The sequence below is a fragment of the Toxorhynchites rutilus genome, chromosome 3 (genome assembly GCF_029784135.1).
Source record: "Toxorhynchites rutilus septentrionalis strain SRP chromosome 3, ASM2978413v1, whole genome shotgun sequence".
NCBI classification, from domain to species: domain Eukaryota; kingdom Metazoa; phylum Arthropoda; class Insecta; order Diptera; family Culicidae; genus Toxorhynchites; species Toxorhynchites rutilus.
In genome coordinates this window covers 29,708,656-29,729,673 of record NC_073746.1, presented here as the reverse complement: position 1 = coordinate 29,729,673, position 21,018 = coordinate 29,708,656, and the positions used below count along the sequence as shown (strand labels likewise).

Below are 21,018 nucleotides of genomic sequence, written 5' to 3'. Positions count from 1 at the left end.
AACACAAAGAGGCGAATGTTGTGAATATCGCCAAACACCAAACCATCAGCTAGACTTTTGAGTGTCGCACTATTCTGACATTTCAGCAACAGGACACTCACCAAAGAGCTCGGATTTCTACTGTCAAGTAGAAGCTCACCATGTGTTAGTGTTGTGATAATACTCTTCTCACACTATTGAACTGGCTTTGGGATGGTCAACAAAGATAATCGTAGTACAAAATTTGTTGATTATCTTTGTGTGAGTACCATCACTTGATTCTCACGACAAATCGCAGCTCTGTTCCCCGCAAGGGTAGCTAGGCCGAGCGCGTTAGTACCAGTGCACCAGTCCACCTAGCTGGCATTATATAGTTTCGGCCGCCGAAGTGATCGAGTTAGCTGGCAAAGCTGCTCGCGACGATAAGAAAACCCGCATTCGGAACAGAACACATTCGGTTCTATGGACATCAAGACAACAGGCAGTTGCAGCGAGTGGCGAGTGGCAAACGCAATCGCAAAACAGCATCAGGTAGCAGAAGAAAAAAGTTTGTTCTTTATACAAACTGCTTTGGTGGCAAATCCAGAACAAGGCGGCATCGGGGGCGTTCGAAATGGTTTTCTTCACAACCACGAATGCTAAGTTTTCTAAATTGGAACCATTTCATAAAACAAGGCGCTTTTCAGGGCCATTAAACCTTCCAAAAAAGAGTTTAGGAAATACAGTTCAATGCTTTCTAAACATTATCCAAAATAATAATAAAACACAAATTGATTTTTTCATAATTTGTTTGCCAGGATCTGATGAGTATGTGAATTTGGCAGTTGTTCTGAGCTTATTGATTTTCACCAATTCTTAAATTGCTTCTAGATTGAAAGTACAGTAATTTACACTTATCTCGACATTTAGCTAATTGGACGGACATGTAATGCGACATATTTAGATGGACATTTTTGTAAACATAGAGTTCGGGGTCCAAATTATGACCCCACATTGAAAGTCGACACTGTACCACTGTCATCGCAAATGTTCAATTACAGGTTAAAATTACCTCCAATCCGATACTGAGTGGTGGTAATGCTACGTGCCATTGTATGTAATTTACTGTAAAATATGTCACAAGCTGGATGGGAAGAAATTTTTCAACTGTGAAAGCTGTGGCGAGTGGCAAATGCAATCGCTAAACAGAAAGGTTTAGCCGAACAAGATGGGGATATCGAGTGATAACAAAACAATAAACTCTTTAGATTGAAGATAATTTTGTGATCCTGAAAAGGACCCTTTTTAGCCTGCATGTGAATCCAACGAGCGAACAAATCGTAATGAATGTATTTTTTTGCCATCGCTCCCTTTTAACGCTCATTCATTCGTCTCGTTGAACTCGCCCCTCTGGCTGAGTCTGCCGATTTGTCTCTATCCTGTGAGTGTGTACCGCTAGAGTATAAAACACGCGGACCCCAAAAAAATATCTTATTTTCTTTCAAATCGTAAACCCGTGTGGTTGTACGGCATCGGCATCGTGGACGTAACAAAGGAGGACAAGTTAAGGGAAAGGCAAAGTTCCACTCGAATCGTGCAGGTGTGCAGTTCCCTGTTGGTCGCATTCACTGATTGCTCCGCAAGGGTAACTAGGCCGAACGGATTGGTGCCGGAGCACCAGTATAACTAACAGCGACTATAGAGTTTCGGCCGTCGGAGTGCTCGAGTTGGCTTGCAAAGCTGCTCACGACAATCAGAAAACCCGCATCAAGAACAGAGCAGCTTCGGTTCGGCGCTCATCAAGGCAACAATTAGTTTCAGTGAGTGGCAAAGTGTTTCTCCGGCACGTCGCATTAAATGTAATTTACTGAACAACATGTCACAAGCTGGATGGGAAGAAATTTTCCAACTGTGAATCAGTGGCGAGTGGCAAACGCAATAGCTAAACAGGAAGATTTAACCGAACAAGATGGGAATATCGAGTGATAACAAAAACACAACACCAAAGGTTCTTTTCAGAACCATCAACATACTCATAAAGAGTAAACAGTAAACTAATCCATTTTTCAGGTAGATAGGTAGGTATTCACGTAGGAGAAGAAAATAAAACAATATATTTAAAATATATATTTAACAAAAGCTGTCCCCTTTGTATAGTCCTACGTCACTCCGGTTATGTCCCCGACATTACCCACCTGTCTTTTTTGTGGTTTTGTTTCATGCCTTGCATGATGTTTTTTAGTTAAAATGATATTTTTTAGAAAATATATTATTGATTTTGTGTAATGCTGATTCACAATGTGCAGCATTGTGATTTTTGATTTTTGAATATTTAGAGATTTGGTAAATGGTCTCAATTTATCATTCAGATTCATTCATTCAGGGGAAATGAAGTATTTGAACTTGTGTCAATAATGAAAATAGAGCAGGTCCGCCCGTTACGTCACAATTTTTTTACATGTCATTTCACTTGCCCACCTGTCACTCTCCGAGATCCATTTCCTTGCGAATTTCATCTGCGGATTATTTTTAGTCCACTCAGAGCGTTTCATCATGTAGATTGCCTTTGTACAAACGATTATCCTGTCGGTACCAAGTCAATTGGAACTTTGGCCGAAAATTAGTTAGCGATTTAATTTTTTGAATTCATTATTGCCAATAACAATTCTGTATAAACTAGGCTGACGGTACGTCTACCGTTTCGTACGGGACAATATAGTATTTTGAACAATATAGTATTTGAACGTATTTCTATCAGTTTGTACCATATTTTGGATATAATGCATTTCACTTGGCAGCTGGTTCAATATATTGCTTGAATAGATAGCTTACCATCAACACGAATGAACACTCAGAAGTGCAACGAATTACTTCAAAATCATTTAGGTATCAATTCTTTAAATCAAGAAGGTCAGGGCATGGTTTCATGAATAGGGGCTACAGAATCTGGACGGGTCAACTTCACCAGATCAAACTCCTATCAAAAACTTACGAGGAGTGATGGTACGAATAGTAGATGTAGCTTACAAGCAGAATGGCTGATTTGAAGAGCTTAAACGAGCAGTATCCTCTGCGTAGAATGAAATACACACTACAACATGACGCAGCTGGATCGAAACCACCCCGAATGGGATATTTTAACAGATTGAGAGCTAAAGATGACCTAAGAATTAGAATTTTTTTGTAATTTATAGGAAATTGACGTTAATTTTGTACAGAAGTGAGAGTTTTTCCATTTGGTTCTATATTTATGAAATTTTACTTTTGGTTTTTTGAGTGTTTCGCGCCTGTACACAACAATAAAGCTCAAATAGCCAGACATATGAATGAAAATAGTTATTATATCCTGCACCATATACTTCCGTTCAACCGTCTTCTTACATACCTCTGGGAACTCAGAGAAACCGAGTGGTTCTATAGTTGTGAAACGCAGTGTATGATAAAGCGCTCATTTTCATGTTGCCAAAAATAGGGTGACCAACATTTTCGATGAAATAAAAAAATCAAACTTTCTTATCTCTATAGATAGAGGTAAACATAGTTCGACAATGTTGTAGTTCCAGTTATTTAAAAAATCTTTGTAGAACAAATTTTTTTCTATCTCTTGAAATAATTTTTTTCAAACATTAATGCTTTATTCTGCGAAAATGGTTACAAACTTAATATTCTAAGTATTGCACATCGCTAGTCACAACTTTCTCCCATCTTTCTGGAAATTCACGGATCCCTTTGCGGAAATAATCGGCCGGTTTGTCGGCTAATCACGAATCGATCCAATTTTTGACTTCATCAAAATTGGAGAAGTGCTGGTCAACCAAACACTTGCATCGTTCGAAAAAGGTAGTATCGGACGGAGCATTGCCTGGAGAATAGGGTGGGTGGGATAGGACCTCCCGCGTTTCCAAGTATGTTTTGACCGGTTTCGCAACATGCGGCCGAGCATTGTCGTGCTGCAAAATAACTTCATCGTGTCTTTGCTCGTATTATGGCCGTTTTTCCTTCATTACACGGCTCAAACGCATCCACTGTCGTCGGTGGAGGTCCCCCGTAATGGTTTCATTCGGTTTTAGCAGCTCATAGTACACCACACCCAGCTGGTCCCACCAGATAGACAGCACAACCTTCTGGCCGTGAATATTCCGCGCGGCCGTCGATGTTGATGCATGGCCGGGGTATCCATACGTTGCCCGACGTTCAGGATTGTCGTAATGGACCCACTTTTCATCGCCAGTAACGATTCGATGCAAAAAAACTCTTTCTTTTATGCCGTTGGAGCAAGTATTCGCACGTGAAAAACGGCGTTCGGCGTCTCGTGGCTTCAATTCATACGGCACCCAATGTCATATCTTTCGGAACATTCCCATTGCTTTTAAACGATCGGATATGGTTTGCTGACCTACTCCAAGTGTATCTGCAAGTTCTTGTTGCGTTTGTGACGGATATTTATCGAGCAAAGCCTCCAATTCTTCATCTTCAAACTTCTTTGGCAGTCCGGAACGTTCTTCGTCTTCCAAGTCAAAATTACCACTTTTAAACCGTGCAAACAACGTCTGACACGTTCGCTCAGTTGGAGCATGATCACCATAAATTTCCACCAAAATGCGATGACTTTTCGCAGCTTTCTTCTTCATATTGAAGTAATGAAGTAACACTCCCCGCAAAAACACTCTCGTTGGTACGAAATTCGACATATTCGAAGTGGCAAAAAACTATGTTGTTTACGCTTCAACTTTTTGACATATACTGAAAAAGACGCGCAATGACAGTAGTATTCCAACGAATGTTTGGAAACTTGATTCACTGGAAGAATAATCAAGATACGCCATCTGCTGTAAAACCGAAGAAACTTACCGGTACACTTAATAGTAAAACAAGTAAACTATTTACAGAATAAAGTATGCATATTAGTTAGATTCTACTCGTCGCTGGTCCTGTGGGAGAAGAGCAACAAACATCGTGTTTGCATACAATGCGGGCGTTAGCCTCCATGGTGGAGATGGGCAAACGGTTTGCGAACGGTAAGAAAGAACTAGTTCGCCAAAAAGAGAGCACGAATCGTCGTTCGCCATGCGAACTGATTCCGAGCGAACTGTTTGAGAACGAATGAAGTCCAGTTGAACTCAATACATACATGTGAAAAGTAGATTGCGCTGGACGAAATGGATGAATGTAACGAGAAAACTGAAAAATGTAACGATATTGCCATTCATAAGCAAAATGCATATGACGCGCGGCTTATTTTGTTAATGTATGATCAATTTTCAATTAGGATTGTTATCATCATTGCATCAAAATTATAGCTTTTGGCAGAGATGTAAATTTTAATGTGTAATATTTAGATTCATTCAGTTTATCAGAAAAAAATCCAGAAGAAGCTGTGACAATTAAATGGGTTAACAAATAATCTTCAAATAATAAAATTCAAAAAAAAGTTTTTTGGTTGCTCTCATCATACAAACAAATTTAAAAAAAAAAACAAATTTATTTGAAACAAAATTATTTTGAAAATTAAAACTATTTTTCTCAAGTTTTTCTTCTTTTTCTTTCCTTTTGTCACTGTTGCAGCGAAAAAGTTTCCCTAACAACAACTTTTTCATTTTTCTTTGAAAAATTACAATTAATGTTTTACTAGTAACATTTTAGTTTGTAAATTATGGCGATTGACATATTCTGCATTTTTTTTTCTTCTATTTAGCAACACGTTTGACGATAATTTACACTTTGTTTGAATTTACAAAAATGTTACGAAGAGTTTTTCAGTTTCTAGAAACGATAAAAGATAGAAAGTTTTCGACAAAAGTTCATATTTTAATAGATCAGAAACATTGTCGAATGCACTAGAACACTAGAAAACTGAAAGAAAATAACAACGAATGAAAAGATAGCATAATAAGGTACCAACTCAAAAACTTGACAAAGAGCAGCTCGATGTAAGAAATACTAATAAGAAATACTAATGAAAAAATACTAATCAAGTCGGATAAAACGGATACTCCACCGAAGAGAAAGAAAAACATTTTGTTTTGAAAACAATTTAATTATCAATTTAACAACAATTTAATTATAAATATATTTAAACCTCTAAAACTTATCGAGTACATGTAGCTGAATTTTCAGATAGTGTCCATCTTTCCCAATTTGTGGTGCTATCGCGTATTGATTTTTCAGGGTACTCACTCTTAGGAATTTCTATACCGATATGGCTTGCAACAACGGTGAGGATTTCCAATTGGTGGAGCTGTGTGGTGTTTATCGCCGCTCATATACCGAACCTCTCAGAGACGTGAGTTCCGGCTAATCTCACTGGCGTTGGTCGTATTCCCGTCCTGAGCCAAACTGTGCTGGAGTTGGGTCGCGTATGGCGTGCGACACACGGGGCCGAGCTGACGCACTCCAGAATGGTCTGCAGTGGTCCGCAACCACGAGGCGATAGACCACTCCGGAGGATTTACCGAGTAACAACTTCACAGAAGATGGTTGATCGCCAAAACGCAAAATATAACCTAAACACGGAGCCACCAATTCTGTAAAAATTGCCTTTAATTAATTAATTAAATTAATGAAATTTAATTAAAAATTTACCAAAACAATCGGCGCAGAAAAACTCTGCGGCAAACAAAATAATATCGCTACTAATTAATTGTACTCAGTTGTGCAATTGTTACTGTAATATATCATTAGGCGTAAATCGTATGATATATTCATGAAACGACCTATTCGTTTCAGGGTTTTCAAAAATACATAATGCACAAAATTGTTGATGCAATATATGGAAAATTTATTTATCGAATAAAGTAGGTATGTTTTTTTTTATTTTACTCGCTGCCTGCGCTGTGGGGGGAAGTGAAACAAGAAACATGTTTGCATACAATTCGGGCGTAAACCGTTCACGAACTGTACGAAAGAACTAGTTCGTTAAAAAACTTGGAGAAAGCTTGGGGAAAGCTAAAAAGATAACGAAGTTGTCATTCACATGCAAAATACATGTAACGCGTTGCTTATTTTGTTATTGTATGCTCAATTTTGAATCTATAATTATGATTGGTTTCATCATCGTGATCAAGTCTGATTCTTGCAAAGCTCGATTTGATGCATTCGTCATTCCCATTTACATTTATATTTTGAGTGTTCTTGTTTACCAAAACCCTGTTATTTCTTGGTAAGAGCACATATATTATCATACATAATCATTTACAATCAGAAAACCAAAGACGAGTACACTAGTCGTTGGCAATGGCCACAATGGCCATTAAAAATTTTGTAAATTCAAAAGCCTGCATGTTATAATATATTTAAAGTAGGCCGAGTATCTTCGTCCTTGGCAGCGAATGGGTTAAACAAATGAAAGAAAAATGCGACCGATCGATTAATATTTCTGTTGGGACGATTTTATTCATAAAGATTTTTAAATACATTTATGAGCATCGATACAAGAAGCGCAGAGAATGTCGAATTTTTTGTGTTAATGTTGGAATATCGATCTGATTACAGTTGCAATCCGTTGGAAGTGAACTGAACGGTTCATATAACAAAAGGTTTTGTTCTTGGGCCACCATTTGGAGTTGTGAATGGACTAAATTCACGGATTTCTTAACAGTTATAAAAACTCAGTTCAAGAGCAATTATCCTCAAAGTCCTACGTCAAGTCCGTGCCTCTAGGCTTTCTACCCTTTCCAAACTGTATATAATCGAGTCCGACCTGTATCGCCATTTTATAGTGGCGTCCATTTTGAATTTGTATTTTTCTTGTAAGTAACTATGATCTTCTAGTCAAACCCTTTTATGTGATACACATATTGATGGGGATTTAAGAAGATATGTAGTCCGCCATTTTGTAGCGGCCGTCGTCTTGGGTTTTCAAGATCATGGAATACACAGTTTTATAATGACAGCAGATATAAAGGTGTGTTCCAAATTTCAGATCAATTGGTGAAGAGGTTTTTGTACATTCCTAACTTCGCTTCGATGTTAATTTACCTACCGAAATACAACCACCAGTGAATCAATTTTTGAATTCAAACCGCTCAATATACTTAATTTCTAAGTAAAAAAAAAACACGCATTTTGTATTTTAACAAGTTTTAGATAATATAGAGTGTTTCGAATAAAATAGGATAATATTTAGGAGGAGTTCCCAGCGACATAAATATAAAATTAAACAGTCCATTTACTCAACAAATCTATCTATATATATAAAAATGGAGTGATGTCTGATGTCTGTCTGTCTATCTGATTCTTATAGACTCGGAAACTACTGAACCGATCGACATGAAAATTGGTATGTAGGGGTTTTTGGGGCCGGGGAAGGTTTTCGTGATATTTTGAGACCCCTCCCCCTCTCTAAGGGGGGGGGGGGCTGCCATACAAATGAAACACAAATTTCTGCATTACTCGGAAATTAACCAAGCAAACGAAACCAAAGTTGGCATGTGAAAGTTTTAGGGTGCAATAAATGTTTCTATGATGGTTAGACAGTCCTTCCCCCACTCAAAGGGGGGGCTGCCATACAAATGAAACACAAATTTCTGCATTACTCGAGAATTAATCAAGCAAATGAAACCAAATTTGGCATGTGGAGGTTTTAGGATGCAATAAATGTTTCTATGGTGTTAAGATACTCCTTCCCCCTCTCTTAGAGGGGGCTGCCGTACAAATGAAACATAAATTTTTGCATTACCCGAGAATTAATCAAGCAAATTAAACCAAATTAGGCATATGGAAACTTTAGGGTGCAATGAATGTTTCTATGGTGGTTAGATACCCCTCCCCCCTCTCTTAGGGGTGGCTGCCATACAAATAAAACACAAATTTCTGCATTACTCGAGAATTAATCAAGTAAATGGGCGGGACGAAGTTTGCCGGGTTAGCTAGTTACTAATAAAAATGACACAAGTAATACTACGTTGAGACGGCGAAGTTCCTCCAGGAACGTTAGTGTCACTTAAGAAGAAGAAGAAGATACCCTAGTGAAAACATGCACAGACGAACTTCGCTCCATTATTTTCCTATATTTCGACTTCATTTATCAGTTGCCATGGAGAGTAGTGTAACCCATTTTTCAAATTCTGTCTCAAATTGTTGCGATAAATTGAATTAATGTGAAAAGTTTACATTAATTTCCCATCATTAGAATACAAAACTAAACAATTGAAACGACCATCGTGCGCCCGACATAATGCATAATCATAATCTATTCCAAAATTCACCCCTTCTCTTTTTTATTTTGCAGTGCTCAACTTCTTTCCCGTTCCGGTGGATGACGAGTGCCTCTCAGACGATGGTCTCCGCACCGGACAGTGTCTGAACGCGTACGAATGCCGCATCCAGGGTGGGTCGGCCCGTGGTCAGTGCGCATTGGGTTTCGGCGTGTGTTGTATCTGTAAGTTTCACCCTCACCCACTCTTCCTTCCGCTCGGTTTTCTGTTTATTAATTCATTTTATCGTCCAAACTTTGGTCCAAAGCTAATTTCGCAAAACTTTTGTCCACTCTGTTTGCCTTTCAGTCACCGCCACCTGTGACCAGGAGATGGTGAACAACATCACCTACTTCGTGTCGCCCAGCTTCCCGGCCCTGCTGGCCAAAGATATGGTCGCGTGCAAGCTGAAGATTAAACTGATGAACTCGGAGATCTCACAGCTGAAATTCGATTTCATCCACTTTGCATTGGTAATTGCATAATTGCATTCGGTTCCGCTCAACTGTTGATTGTGTTGTGTATCCTTTGCAGGGTCAACCGAACCGACGGACGGGAATATGCGATGGGGACGTGTTTAAGCTGGTCGGGGGTTTATTACCGTTTGACCTGTGTGGCCAAAACAGTGGTCAGCATTTGTATTATGATTTAAATCCGAAGGCTCGGGCTGACGAGGAGATAGAGCTGGAAATGAACTTTTCCCCGCGCTCGTTTACCCAGCGGTTGTGGGAGATTAGGGTGATGCAAATCCCGTTCAGCCAGAGAGCACCGAGTGGTTGCATGCAGTATTTCAGCGGATTGGAGGGGGTGATACAGACGTTCAATTTCGCCGAGAATGGAAGACACTTGGCGAATCACAACTATAGGGCCTGCATTCGGCAGGAGAAAGGAATGTGTTCGGTTGCTTATGAACCGTGCGATGATCAATCGTTTCGGATTGGAAATCCGCTTGCGGACAACGATGCAAGTGCGTCTTCGGGTGGAGCTCCTGGTGTGGCTGGTGGTCCGCCTGGAGGAGGATCTGTTGCACCGGGAGGCACTGGTGGATCTGCTGGACCGGGTGGTGTAACATTCAGTGATCCTTCGCTTGCGGATGATCCATTGGCTCCGGCGGCGGATATTCCAGCTGCAGAAGGAGATGCTCCAGGACTTTTGGATCCGGCAGCGGATGGTCCATTGGCAGGAGATGACACGCCAGCTATTGGTGAGCCCGCCGCTGATGAACCACTAGCAGATGATCCGGCAGCGGACGCTCCCCAGGCCGATGATCCAGAGGTGGCGGACGAGGGTTCCGGAGGAGGTGACGGTGGTTTCTTTGGGAACTTTTTCCCATCGTTTTTCTCAAGAAGCATGCACGATTCGTACAGAAGTTTTGGTGGTACCAACCGACAGGAGCGTGCCTCGAGACAGTTCAGCTCCAATTGTAGGGATCGGATAACGTTGCCTTGTATAATAGAGGACTTCATAGGCGCTGGGATGGGTGATTTGCCGAGCTGTCTACCGGTGCACTGTGGCAATTCGCTGTGTCCCCTTGGCGTCTCGCCCTGTCGGGTGGAAACGTCGGTTACCCCGTTCGGATTGGGCATCCATTTCGGCGAAGGAATGGATAAGGGCAGCCCGGAGGACAATATTGGCGCTTGTCTTAGGTTTAATCAAATTCCATGTGCGGGGTAAATGAACGATTAACGAATTTTTGTAGTGTGTGATGTTATTTATTAGTTGCGAGCGTGTGTATGTGTCAGTAAAATAAGTGTAGCAGAAATAGCGTGTTGTGATTTTATCCGAACGTCCAGGCTGTTCCCATCTCACAACAATGCAACGACAAACGCCACATTGGGATGGATTGTTCTTGGCAAATATCATGAATGATGGGGAAATAGGAAGAGGATTGCAAAAGTAATTCGAGTGGCTTTTATTTGCTGTCCAATCGTAATTTTTTATGACTGATTCTATGTTTTATTTATGGCCTCTCAACCCGTTGCATCTCGAACGTGCTGCTGCTCTCGAAGAAGACAGCACACTTGACAGCCCGAGCAGGGACATGTCCTGGGCATGGACACTTGCAATGGAATGAAATTTTAATGAATCGTTTGCACAATCTGCCAGCAGAACAATTCTGGATTATGGCTTTCGCTGGTGTTTATAAATATTCACTACAGAGTTGTGCTCATGCCAGATTTAGACGATTTTCCCAACCGAAGACGGGCGGAGTGGAGCTGAATTGATTGGAGTTTAATGTTGAAAGTCGTTTCGAAGTAATGATTCTTTTGACGTAGAACCACGTCTTCATTAAGGGTGCCAAATCAGATAACAGGTTACGTTTTTATGAAATAAAGTTAACGTTAATAACTATTTTTGCCGCGAACGGATTTCGACGATTTACATACAAACAATTCGGAAATTCGCTAAGATTTGTTTGTTATGCTTTATATTACAATCCCTTGGTGTGTAAATGGTTTAAATTGATGAAAACTGGAAGCATTTCCATTTTCCCATACATTTGTTCTGCTCATTGGTGAGCTTCTCAACCCGTGCCGTCAATAACGAGTAACTTATCGGCGAGCAACGAAGGGGAATGATTTCAAGTCTCCGTGAACAAAGGAAAGAAGAAGATTAAGAACGAAGGGGAATATTCGTCTAGAGCAGGGGTTCTCAAACTATTTTGGGCAATTTTCCAAAATTAAGTGATACCCTATTATTAAAAAATTAAGTGATACCCCAATGGGGGTCGGCAATTTTTGACGTGGGACTACGTCCAACCGGAGTATATGGGGGGTAAAATGAAAACCTAAACACAGAACATGCAGGAAAAAATGCAAGATTTCGAATGCTTTTAACTCGAACATTTCTTACTGGATCGGAAAGATGTTTGCATCAATTGATAGGGAATATTTCTACGCTTCTATCGCAATTAATAAAATGTTATTTTTCATCAGATAAACAATTGAATAACTGTAAAATGTTAAGCGTTATCCAAACGCCCTAACTGTCTCGTTTTGATTGGCCCGATTTGCGGATTCCCCTGTAGATGCAATGTTTCCGGTGAAGCTGATCTTCATCAGATGATGAAGCAGTATTTTCACATCGATAGTCTTGGAATATCTCAACCTGAAAAGATGTTGCTATCCAGAGACGAGGAGCAAGCGCAAAACAAGTTGGCAACCTTAACTGTACCAATTAATGGTCGTTTTAGATGCGGGTTGCTTTGGCGGTATGAAAACGCGAGACTTCCAGAGAGCAGGTCAATGGCCTTGAAAAGATGGGAGTGTCTGGAACGGCGGATGAGAAAAGATTGCAGCTTTGCAGGAATGTTGCGACAAAAAATGGCTGACTATGTAGCCAAGGGATACGTTCGTAAACTAACGAAAGAGGACCTACAGCAACCACATAAACGAGTTTGGTATCTTCCCGTTTTTCCCGTGCGAAATCCAAACAAACCAAGCAAACTGCGATTGGTTTGGGATGCTGCAGCTACTTCACACGGAATCTCACTCAACGATTTGCTGCTGAAAGGGCCAGACCAATTAGCATCACTTCTTTCTATATTGATCCATTTTCGTGAGTTCAAGGTGGCAGTCTGCGGTGACATCCGCGAGATGTACTTACAAGTACTTGTCATGGAAGGTGACCAGCAATGTTTAAGGTTCCTTTGGAAAGACCTGGATGAGGATGAAGAAGTCAGCGTGTATATCCTTCTTGTTATGCCGTTCGGAGTTTGCTGTTCCCCAAGCATAGCCCAATATGTAAAAAACACAAATGCGAAACGTTTCGAGCAAGATTATCCTAATGCAGTTCATGCTATCATCAACAAGCATTATGTTGATGATATGCTTGTAAGCGTGGAAACTGAGGAAGAAGCCATTATATTGGCCAAAAATGTCAAAAGAATTCACAAAGCCGGTGGCTTTGAAATGCGCAACTGGCTATCGAATTCGCCGAAGGTTGTAACAGCGCTCCACGAAACCGATACTACAGAAAAAAATCTCAGTATTGGGAACGAAGTGACCACAGAAAAGGTCTTGGGCATGTGGTGGGATACAGCCAAGGACTGTTTCACATATAAGTTGTCATCTCGTTTTGACACAAGTCTGTTGTCTGGCTCAAAACGTCCCACAAAGCGTGAGGTCCTTCGTCTACTCATGATGATTTTCGATCCGATTGGGCTTATTTCACATTTTTTAATGTATCTCAAAGTCTTATTACAAGATATATGGAGGTCTTCAATAGGATGGGACGATGAAATCTTGGAACCAGAATACTTAAAATGGTCGGAGTGGCTTGAAGTTCTTCCTAATGTGACAACTCTGCGAATTCCTCGCTGCTATCGCATGTCAATATCAATTGACGAAAATAATGAAGTCCAGCTGCACACATTCGTTGATGCCAGTGAAAATGTATTCGCCGCAGTAGTCTACCTCAGATTCCATGAAGGCAGCACAATCGAATGCGCCTTAGTAGGAGCAAAAACACGTGTCGCACCATTGCGATTCCTGTCGATACCACGATCTGAACTGCAAGCTGCTGTTATAGGCACAAGACTAGCGCATAACGTCATGCAAGCACTATCCATGAAGACTATGAAGAGATTTTTTTGGTGTGATTCTAAAGACGTCTTGTGGTGGCTAAATTCAGATCACCGTCGCTACAGTCAGTTCGTGGCTGTTCGAGTAAGCGAAATTCTGGAGCTCACTAATGTAGACGAATGGCAATATGTCCCATCCAAACTTAATGTAGCGGACGATGGAACCAAATGGAAACGAAAACCTGAATTGAATGCATCCAGCCGTTGGTTTCACGGTCCTGAGTTTTTGTGGAATACTGAAGAGAAGTGGCCGTCGAGTTCACCACCTGCACGAACGAGCGACGAAGAATTGCGACCTCAATTTCTTCTGCATTTCATCCAAACCAATCCTGTTATTGAAATGCAGAATTTTTCACGTTGGAAACCTCTATTACACAGAATGGCATACGTATTTCGCGCTATCGATAACTTCCGAAATGGTGTTTCGAAACAAACATGTTCACGAGGCCCACTAACACAAAACGAGATGATCAAAGCCGAAAGTTATTTGTATCGTGTAGCACAAAACAGCAAATTTTCCGACGAGATTGCAATCCTGGCGTCGAACAATGTTCCTGATAAATCGAAGCAACAAATCCGTAAGAGCAGCCCCTTATTCCATCTCTGTCCGTATCTCGATAGCAATGGGCTATTACGAGTTACAGGGCGAACAAAAGCTTGCGAGTTCATCGATTTTCATACAGCCAATCCAATCATCCTTCCTCGCGATCACTATCTGACCAAGCTAGTAGTTGCGAGCATTCATGAGGAATATAAACATCAAAATCATGAAACGACGATGAATGAGATCCGACAGCGCTTTTACATTTCCCGTTTAAAATCGGTGTACCGATCGATGCGAAATGATTGTCAGCGTTGCAAAATTGATCGAGCTTCCCCTCAACCCCCACTGATGAGTGATTTGCCGGTAGCAAGACTTGCTGCATTTAGTCGTCCGTTTACACATATGGGTGTGGACTATTTCGGTCCAATGCTGGTGTTAGTTGGACGGCGAACCGAAAAACGTTGGGGAGTACTGGCAACGTGCCTTACAACCCGCGCCATCCATCTGGAAGTTGCCTGTTCGCTGACGACCGACTCGTGCATTCTATCTATCCGCAACATCATGGCTCGCAGAGGAACTCCATCGGCTATTTATAGTGATAGAGGAACAAATTTTCAAGGAGCCAGGAAAGACCTGAAAGAAGCGATGAAGAAACTGGACCAAGATAAGTTGACGGCTGAATTCACCACTCCAAGAACCCAATGGAGATTCATCACACCAGCCTCTCCTCATATGGGAGGAGCCTGGGAAAGGCTAGTGAGAACAGTCAAACAGAACTTAATGAAGTTGAAGACTAACAGGTTACCCACAGATGAGGTGTTACGAAACTTATTTATCGAAGTCGAAAACATAGTCAATTCACGACCTCTTACAGCAATCCCACTGGATGATGATGAATCTCCAGTATTAACTCCAAATTACTTTTTAATTGGATCTTCAAACGGCTTGCGATCCTGGGTCCCCTTCGATGACAATCCATCCTCGTTAAAACAGAACTGGCGACTTTCTCAAGAAATAGCTAATGCGTTTTGGAAATCATGGCTTCGTGACTACCTTCCTGAATTGACAAGAAGAACTAAATGGTTCACTGAAACCAAACCACTGGAAGTCAATGACATCGTAGTGATTTCTGATAATAATCTTCCGCGCAACTGTTGGCCCAAGGGACGAATAATTTCAACGAAGGTAGCAGCTGACGGTCAAGTCAGACAGGCAACAGTTCAAACCAGCACAGGAATATATGAGAGACCCGCAGTTAAACTTGCAGTTATCGACGTACGCGTAGGAAGTAATACGTCTCCGTAAATCGTCAGCGCATTAAGGAGGGGAGTGTTGGTATCGCTACATCGACAGACAGGCATTACGCCCTTTATACAACCAGCCTGCGCTGACCACACCCGATGATCTGACAGGGGATTGTTGATTATTCAACAAAGCCAGGAAAAAACAAAAGAAGTTGAACAATTCACAAAGGTCCGTTTTGTTAAAAGAAAACCACCAGCAGAGTGATCATTACAATTTATTGAATTATATACTAATTTGTGCTTGAATATAATAATATAACTTAAATTAATCATAATAAGCTATAGGTATAGAATGTAGTTAAAATATTAAATGAAAAATCCTAATAGTAATTATGTTTCAGCTGAATCCTAAATTTTGTTAGATAAAACACAGGAAAACACTTTTTCTAGGGAACATTCGCGATAAAGTAACAAAAATATTATGATACTACATATTAAAACTATTTACACTTTCTGTCACTATTGAAGGATCTACAAAAAAAACTAAGTTGTACTAAATTTCGTTGTACGATAGCTAGAAGAGCCATTAACAGTATGTACTGCTGAAATTAATCTATGTTTAAGACTAAATTTGTTTCCTTGTAGGAATTTTGTAATCTCTTCTAAATAAAGCGATTTACGGAATCTTCGCGTTACTACTATCGAACAACAAAGACAAACCAAATTATTCATTAAACCTTGGAACAGAATAACACGCAACCTACTCAGCTTGAATAAGGCAGATTTGAGTACATTAACCGGTCTATTAACCGGACACTATCCGAGCAGGTATCACCTTAAAAAAAACGGAAAACTGGCAGCTGATAACTGTCGTTTCTGCCATTTCGAAGCTGAAACTTCGGAACATTCACTGTGTCAATGCAGTACACTAATTCGGCGCAGACTGCGGATTCTTGGAAAGGGCATTCTTATGTCCAACGAGATTTGGTCTGCTGAACCAAAATAGGTAAGGAACTTCATTCAAGGAAGTCATACCTTCGTGGTTGGATATGCAAAGTCCTGGTGCGACTAACACTTATTCCCCGAGTGATGGAACGAACTGACACCGCATACATAGTAAACTGAAGTGCACTACAATAGATCAAACTAATGGTCGCAGTGGTACAATGCTCCTACAGGAGAAGAAGAAGGTGAGTGATACGACTATTTCCAGCAAATATAATTAAAATTTAAGACTCTATTGTTAGTTGCTTCGTGAAATTTCATATCAATGACCGAACATGCAATGTGAAACATTTAGCATAAATGTATGTGTATAATTGTATATGGTAGTGGCTGTGTTAAAATGCCTTGAATTATAAACAGATTATCTGGTTTAACCCTTTAACGGGCCGTGAGAACTAGGCATGTAATTAACGCAAACTACAATACAACGATATGTTTACATGCTAAAATACACAAGCAAATTTTTTTTCAATACGCAAAACAATCAAAAACATTGAAAAATTAATGCCAATATAGTTGTCACTGCCCGTGTAGCGCTAAACACTTGATGGTAAAAATATTTTTTTCATATTTGAATTTTTGATGTTAATTTCTACAAAAACAACTAATAAAACTCATGATCAGACTCAGCAGGTCCTAAACCGTTATATGCATTGAAAACATCTACAAATTGACAAATTGTTGTCCAGCTCTTGATGCGCTAAATTGGAAGTTGTTAACACGAAAATGGATCCAAAACGTGTAGTTTTGATTTTTTCGTGCTCGGAAAAATCAGACATGTTGCTAGATATCAGAACTAATTACCAAAAGATATCAGAAGTGAAGAAGTTAAAGAAGAGAATCTCTTTGGAAATAGTTTTGTTACTGTCATGCGAAATCAAATCACACACCAAATTCCTGAACAATTATCTTATGGTGAGCCGATGATAGCAGATCGTTAATGCAATGGCGTGAGTTTGATGTAATGATTGCAATGCCAGAGACATCAGAGAATAAGTAATTTGGTCACGTCCACAGCTCAATCCTAAACGAAGACGTGTGATGACGCAAAAAAGGAAGAACATGCGATGTTCATTGCTTTGTATCTAGAACTATACTGAAAGTTTGCCACAGCGAGATCCAATAGTTATGCTCTAGGCAAATATTCCCCTTCGTTCTTCTTCTTCTTCTTATTTTTCTCTTCTTTGTTCACGGAGTCTTTAAATCATTCTCCTTCGTTGGTCGCCGATAAGTTGCACGTTATTGACGGCATGGGTAGGGAACCTCACAAATGACAAATGTATGGGAAAATGGAAATGCTTCTAGTTTTCATTAATTTAAACCATTAACATACCAGCGGTTTGTAATATATAGAATAACAAACAAATCTTAGGGAATTTCCGATTCGCTTGGTATGTAAATCGTCAAAATCCGTTCGCGGCAAAAACAGTTATCAACGTTAGCTTTATTTCATAAAAAACGTGACTTATTCTGATTTGCACCCTTAATGAAAGACGTAGTTCTACGGCAAAAATATGACTCGAAACGAGTCTGACGATATTGTTTTTTTCCCCTTGATGTGAAGCTGTTCCGAATTGGCGGCAGCCCAAGAGTCGTGGCCGTGTCAATGAAGGCCGTTTTGACGTATGACTATGTGTTTCATTTCTATCAGAAGTGTAAGTTCAAAGTTCCGAAAACGAGAACTTTACGTTGGGGCAACAATATTTTGATTTTTTAAGGAGGTATTACTAAACAACTGGACGAAATGGTATGATAAACACTCCATTCGAAAGATAAAATGTCTACACGTTACATGCTTGTTACTTATTGATCCAACAGTTTGTATCAATAGCTTTAAATCTCCTTTCAAAACAGACTATTGAAATCACACAAATCTGTATAAAAGCGAGTGCCCGCTCGGAAATACACTCAGTTATAATTGTAGAGCGATCTGAGCATGTTATCATTGTTGTGCCTGGTTGTGCACACAAGCGGGATTGGTGCGTTGATTTCGTTAAAGATTCTCCCTAAGGGCAAAAAGGAATCCACCGGAGAGATGAATGGTACCTCTAAGGAGGCGACCAACAAAACATCAGTCTCGAAAAGGCTTGATACATTGACAACAGTTATCACAAATACACACACATACACGCACACACACACGCGCAATTCATCGAGTCAGCATTGATTGCCGGCGGGCGTCGAGTGTCAAGGAGAAGAAACCAGAAAGATGTCATCACTGCTGAGAAATCATCTGCCGCTGCTACCGGGGAGATGAAAACAGCTATCGCTAGAAAAAAAAATTCAAAGTAACTACTGTGGAGATGGTGATCAACAAGAAGAAAGCTCCTGCAACTGTCGGTTTAGCTGTAGCAAAAAAAAGCAACTAAACAATCGAAACCTGTTGCATAGAAGCCGAATTCACCGATTCCATAGAAAGGAACAGAGCAATTCTGAGCACAGCACGAAGGGATTTCCAGTTCTTTTTAGAACTTTGAATTTTATTTGAATTCATGAATTTAGAGTTGAAGTTTTTTTCTATTTAGAATATATTACTGCGATCAAATACATTTTGTTTTGTTTTTTTTTTTAATAAAGTGCAATCAACGTAAGATCAGTTTTTTCGGCAATTTATTAGGGGTACAATGAATCTTGAGAAAGACAATTGCCGCTCTACGCTCACCAGCAAACGATGTTTACTTAACAATTTCTCAAACGGGAAGTGGGTGTCGTGAGAAACGATGAGTTAACATTTATGTAGACTGATTGGATGCGACAAATTTTGTCTATTGAAAATGATGTACAAATTATATCACATAGTTTGAAACAGTTTGAGAATTAGTGGCAATCAATAAATATGAATAAATTTTTCACCACTTTTGCGTGTTTGCTTCTTTTGCTGAATGTTTTGCCTTTGCTACATACCGATTGTTCGACGAAGTTGTGCACAAAGCGAACGACAATCTTGCTTTGCTAACTGTGTCTTGCATCACTCGCATATTAATCATGACTGAGAGATGAAATTTCAAGCAGGTGCCCATATTTATAGATTTTTGTGATTTCAATAATTTGTTTTCGTTCTTTTGGATTATCGAGACTTAAAACTTCTTCAGTTCATTCGACTCTATCATTAGTCATTTTATTATTCGAACGAAGTGATAATCATGTCACTTCGTGCGGTCGAAAAAGAGTTATTGAGGCTCGGAACCTTGTGCCTCCAACGTAACGCTCTCGTTTTCGAATTCAGCCAAATATTCATTCATTCATTCATTAATTGAGAATTGATTCAGATGCAGCTTCAAAAAAATGGTCACTAAACCAACGATAGTCCTAAGTTAACCCCGCGGTCATATCACAGATATGACCCACTTCCGGTTTTTTTAAAATGGTCAACACCTTTGCTCGTAAGATATTCGTACGTCATGCCAGTTTCGGAAATTACACCCTCAAATTCAACTACACGAGAGGGGGAACGTAAAAACGATATTCTACGGTAAATCTCTGGCCGACAACAGTCTCGTTTGCGTGCTTCCGATAAGTCACGACAATTCGCGGTTTGTTTGGTCGAATGGAATTTTGGAACGGAAATACAACTGACCCCAGGGAAGAAGAATCTTCCGAAGTGAGAGTGCGCTTGAGCGATTTTCCAGTTTGAACAACTAAATGGGTGTCAGACATCTCAGAACAACTTCAGAGTCAGACATCTCCATATCAGGAGACACCCCTCCGCTTTCTGTCATATTTATGAGGCGGTTGTACAATATGATAATGAAATCTCAAATCTATTTAATCTTCAAAATTATTACTTCTCCATCGGCTGATCGTGTGCTGGGCGCTCGGCACAAATGAGATGGCGAAAATTGAAGGCTGGCTTTATTGAGATGAATTCTCTTTCTCTCACTGATTTTTCGTTGGGCACTTTATTCAATCCACGTACGAACAGTACGGTGCTCCCGTGGCCGAGTGGTTAGCGTCACAACTAACATGCCGGGTATTCGGGTTCGATTCCCGTTCTGGTCGGGGGAATTTTTTGTCAAAGAAATTTCCTCCGACTTGCACTGTGGTCACGCGTATTCTAGAACTGCCACTCAGAATGCATTCAAGGCGTGTTATTTGGCATAGAAATCTCAACTTAGTACTAATAAAAATGACGCAAGTAATACAACGTTGAGACGGCGAAGTTCCTCTAGGAATATTAGTGCCATTGAAGAAGAAAAAGAAGACGAACAGCGCGAGATAAAATAAATCACCTAGGCGGGAACGAAAAATCAAAGTTCATGGTTTTTCGATCAAGATAACGGGAAAATGCATTGTATACGACGGATCACTTGAAGTCGTCGGCGATGAATGATTATTTTGATTGATCATTTTGTTGTTAAGAATAGGATTTTACAACTTTTAAGTGAGCGGACGCAGATCTTCATTGGCAGCTCACGAAAACATAGGATAATTCGTACGGACGAAAATGAAACATATTTCGGACACTGTTTTTTCTGAAAAAATAAATCCATG

General features: G+C 40.1%; 2 protein-coding genes across 8 annotated transcripts in view; both read left to right on the top strand.

Annotated features, from left to right (window-relative positions):
* Positions 1-10,906, top strand: part of LOC129779552 (uncharacterized) — a 34,587-nt gene extending 23,681 nt beyond the window's left edge. For all 7 annotated transcript variants that reach the window (XM_055787097.1, XM_055787092.1, XM_055787093.1 and 4 more), the window contains exons 3-5: positions 9,188-9,337; positions 9,462-9,625; positions 9,687-10,906. In XM_055787097.1, coding sequence (XP_055643072.1) covers positions 9,188-9,337; positions 9,462-9,625; positions 9,687-10,826 — 1,454 coding nt within the window. In that variant the 3' untranslated portion in view covers positions 10,827-10,906. The remainder of the gene's footprint in view (positions 1-9,187; positions 9,338-9,461; positions 9,626-9,686) is intronic.
* Positions 10,907-12,475: 1,569 nt separating this feature from the next.
* On the top strand, positions 12,476-15,583 carry LOC129772981 (uncharacterized). Its single transcript, XM_055776531.1, has one exon. The coding sequence runs from the start codon at positions 12,476-12,478 to the stop codon at positions 15,581-15,583; it is 3,108 nt and encodes a 1,035-aa protein (XP_055632506.1).
* The last annotated feature ends 5,435 nt before the right edge of the window (positions 15,584-21,018 follow it).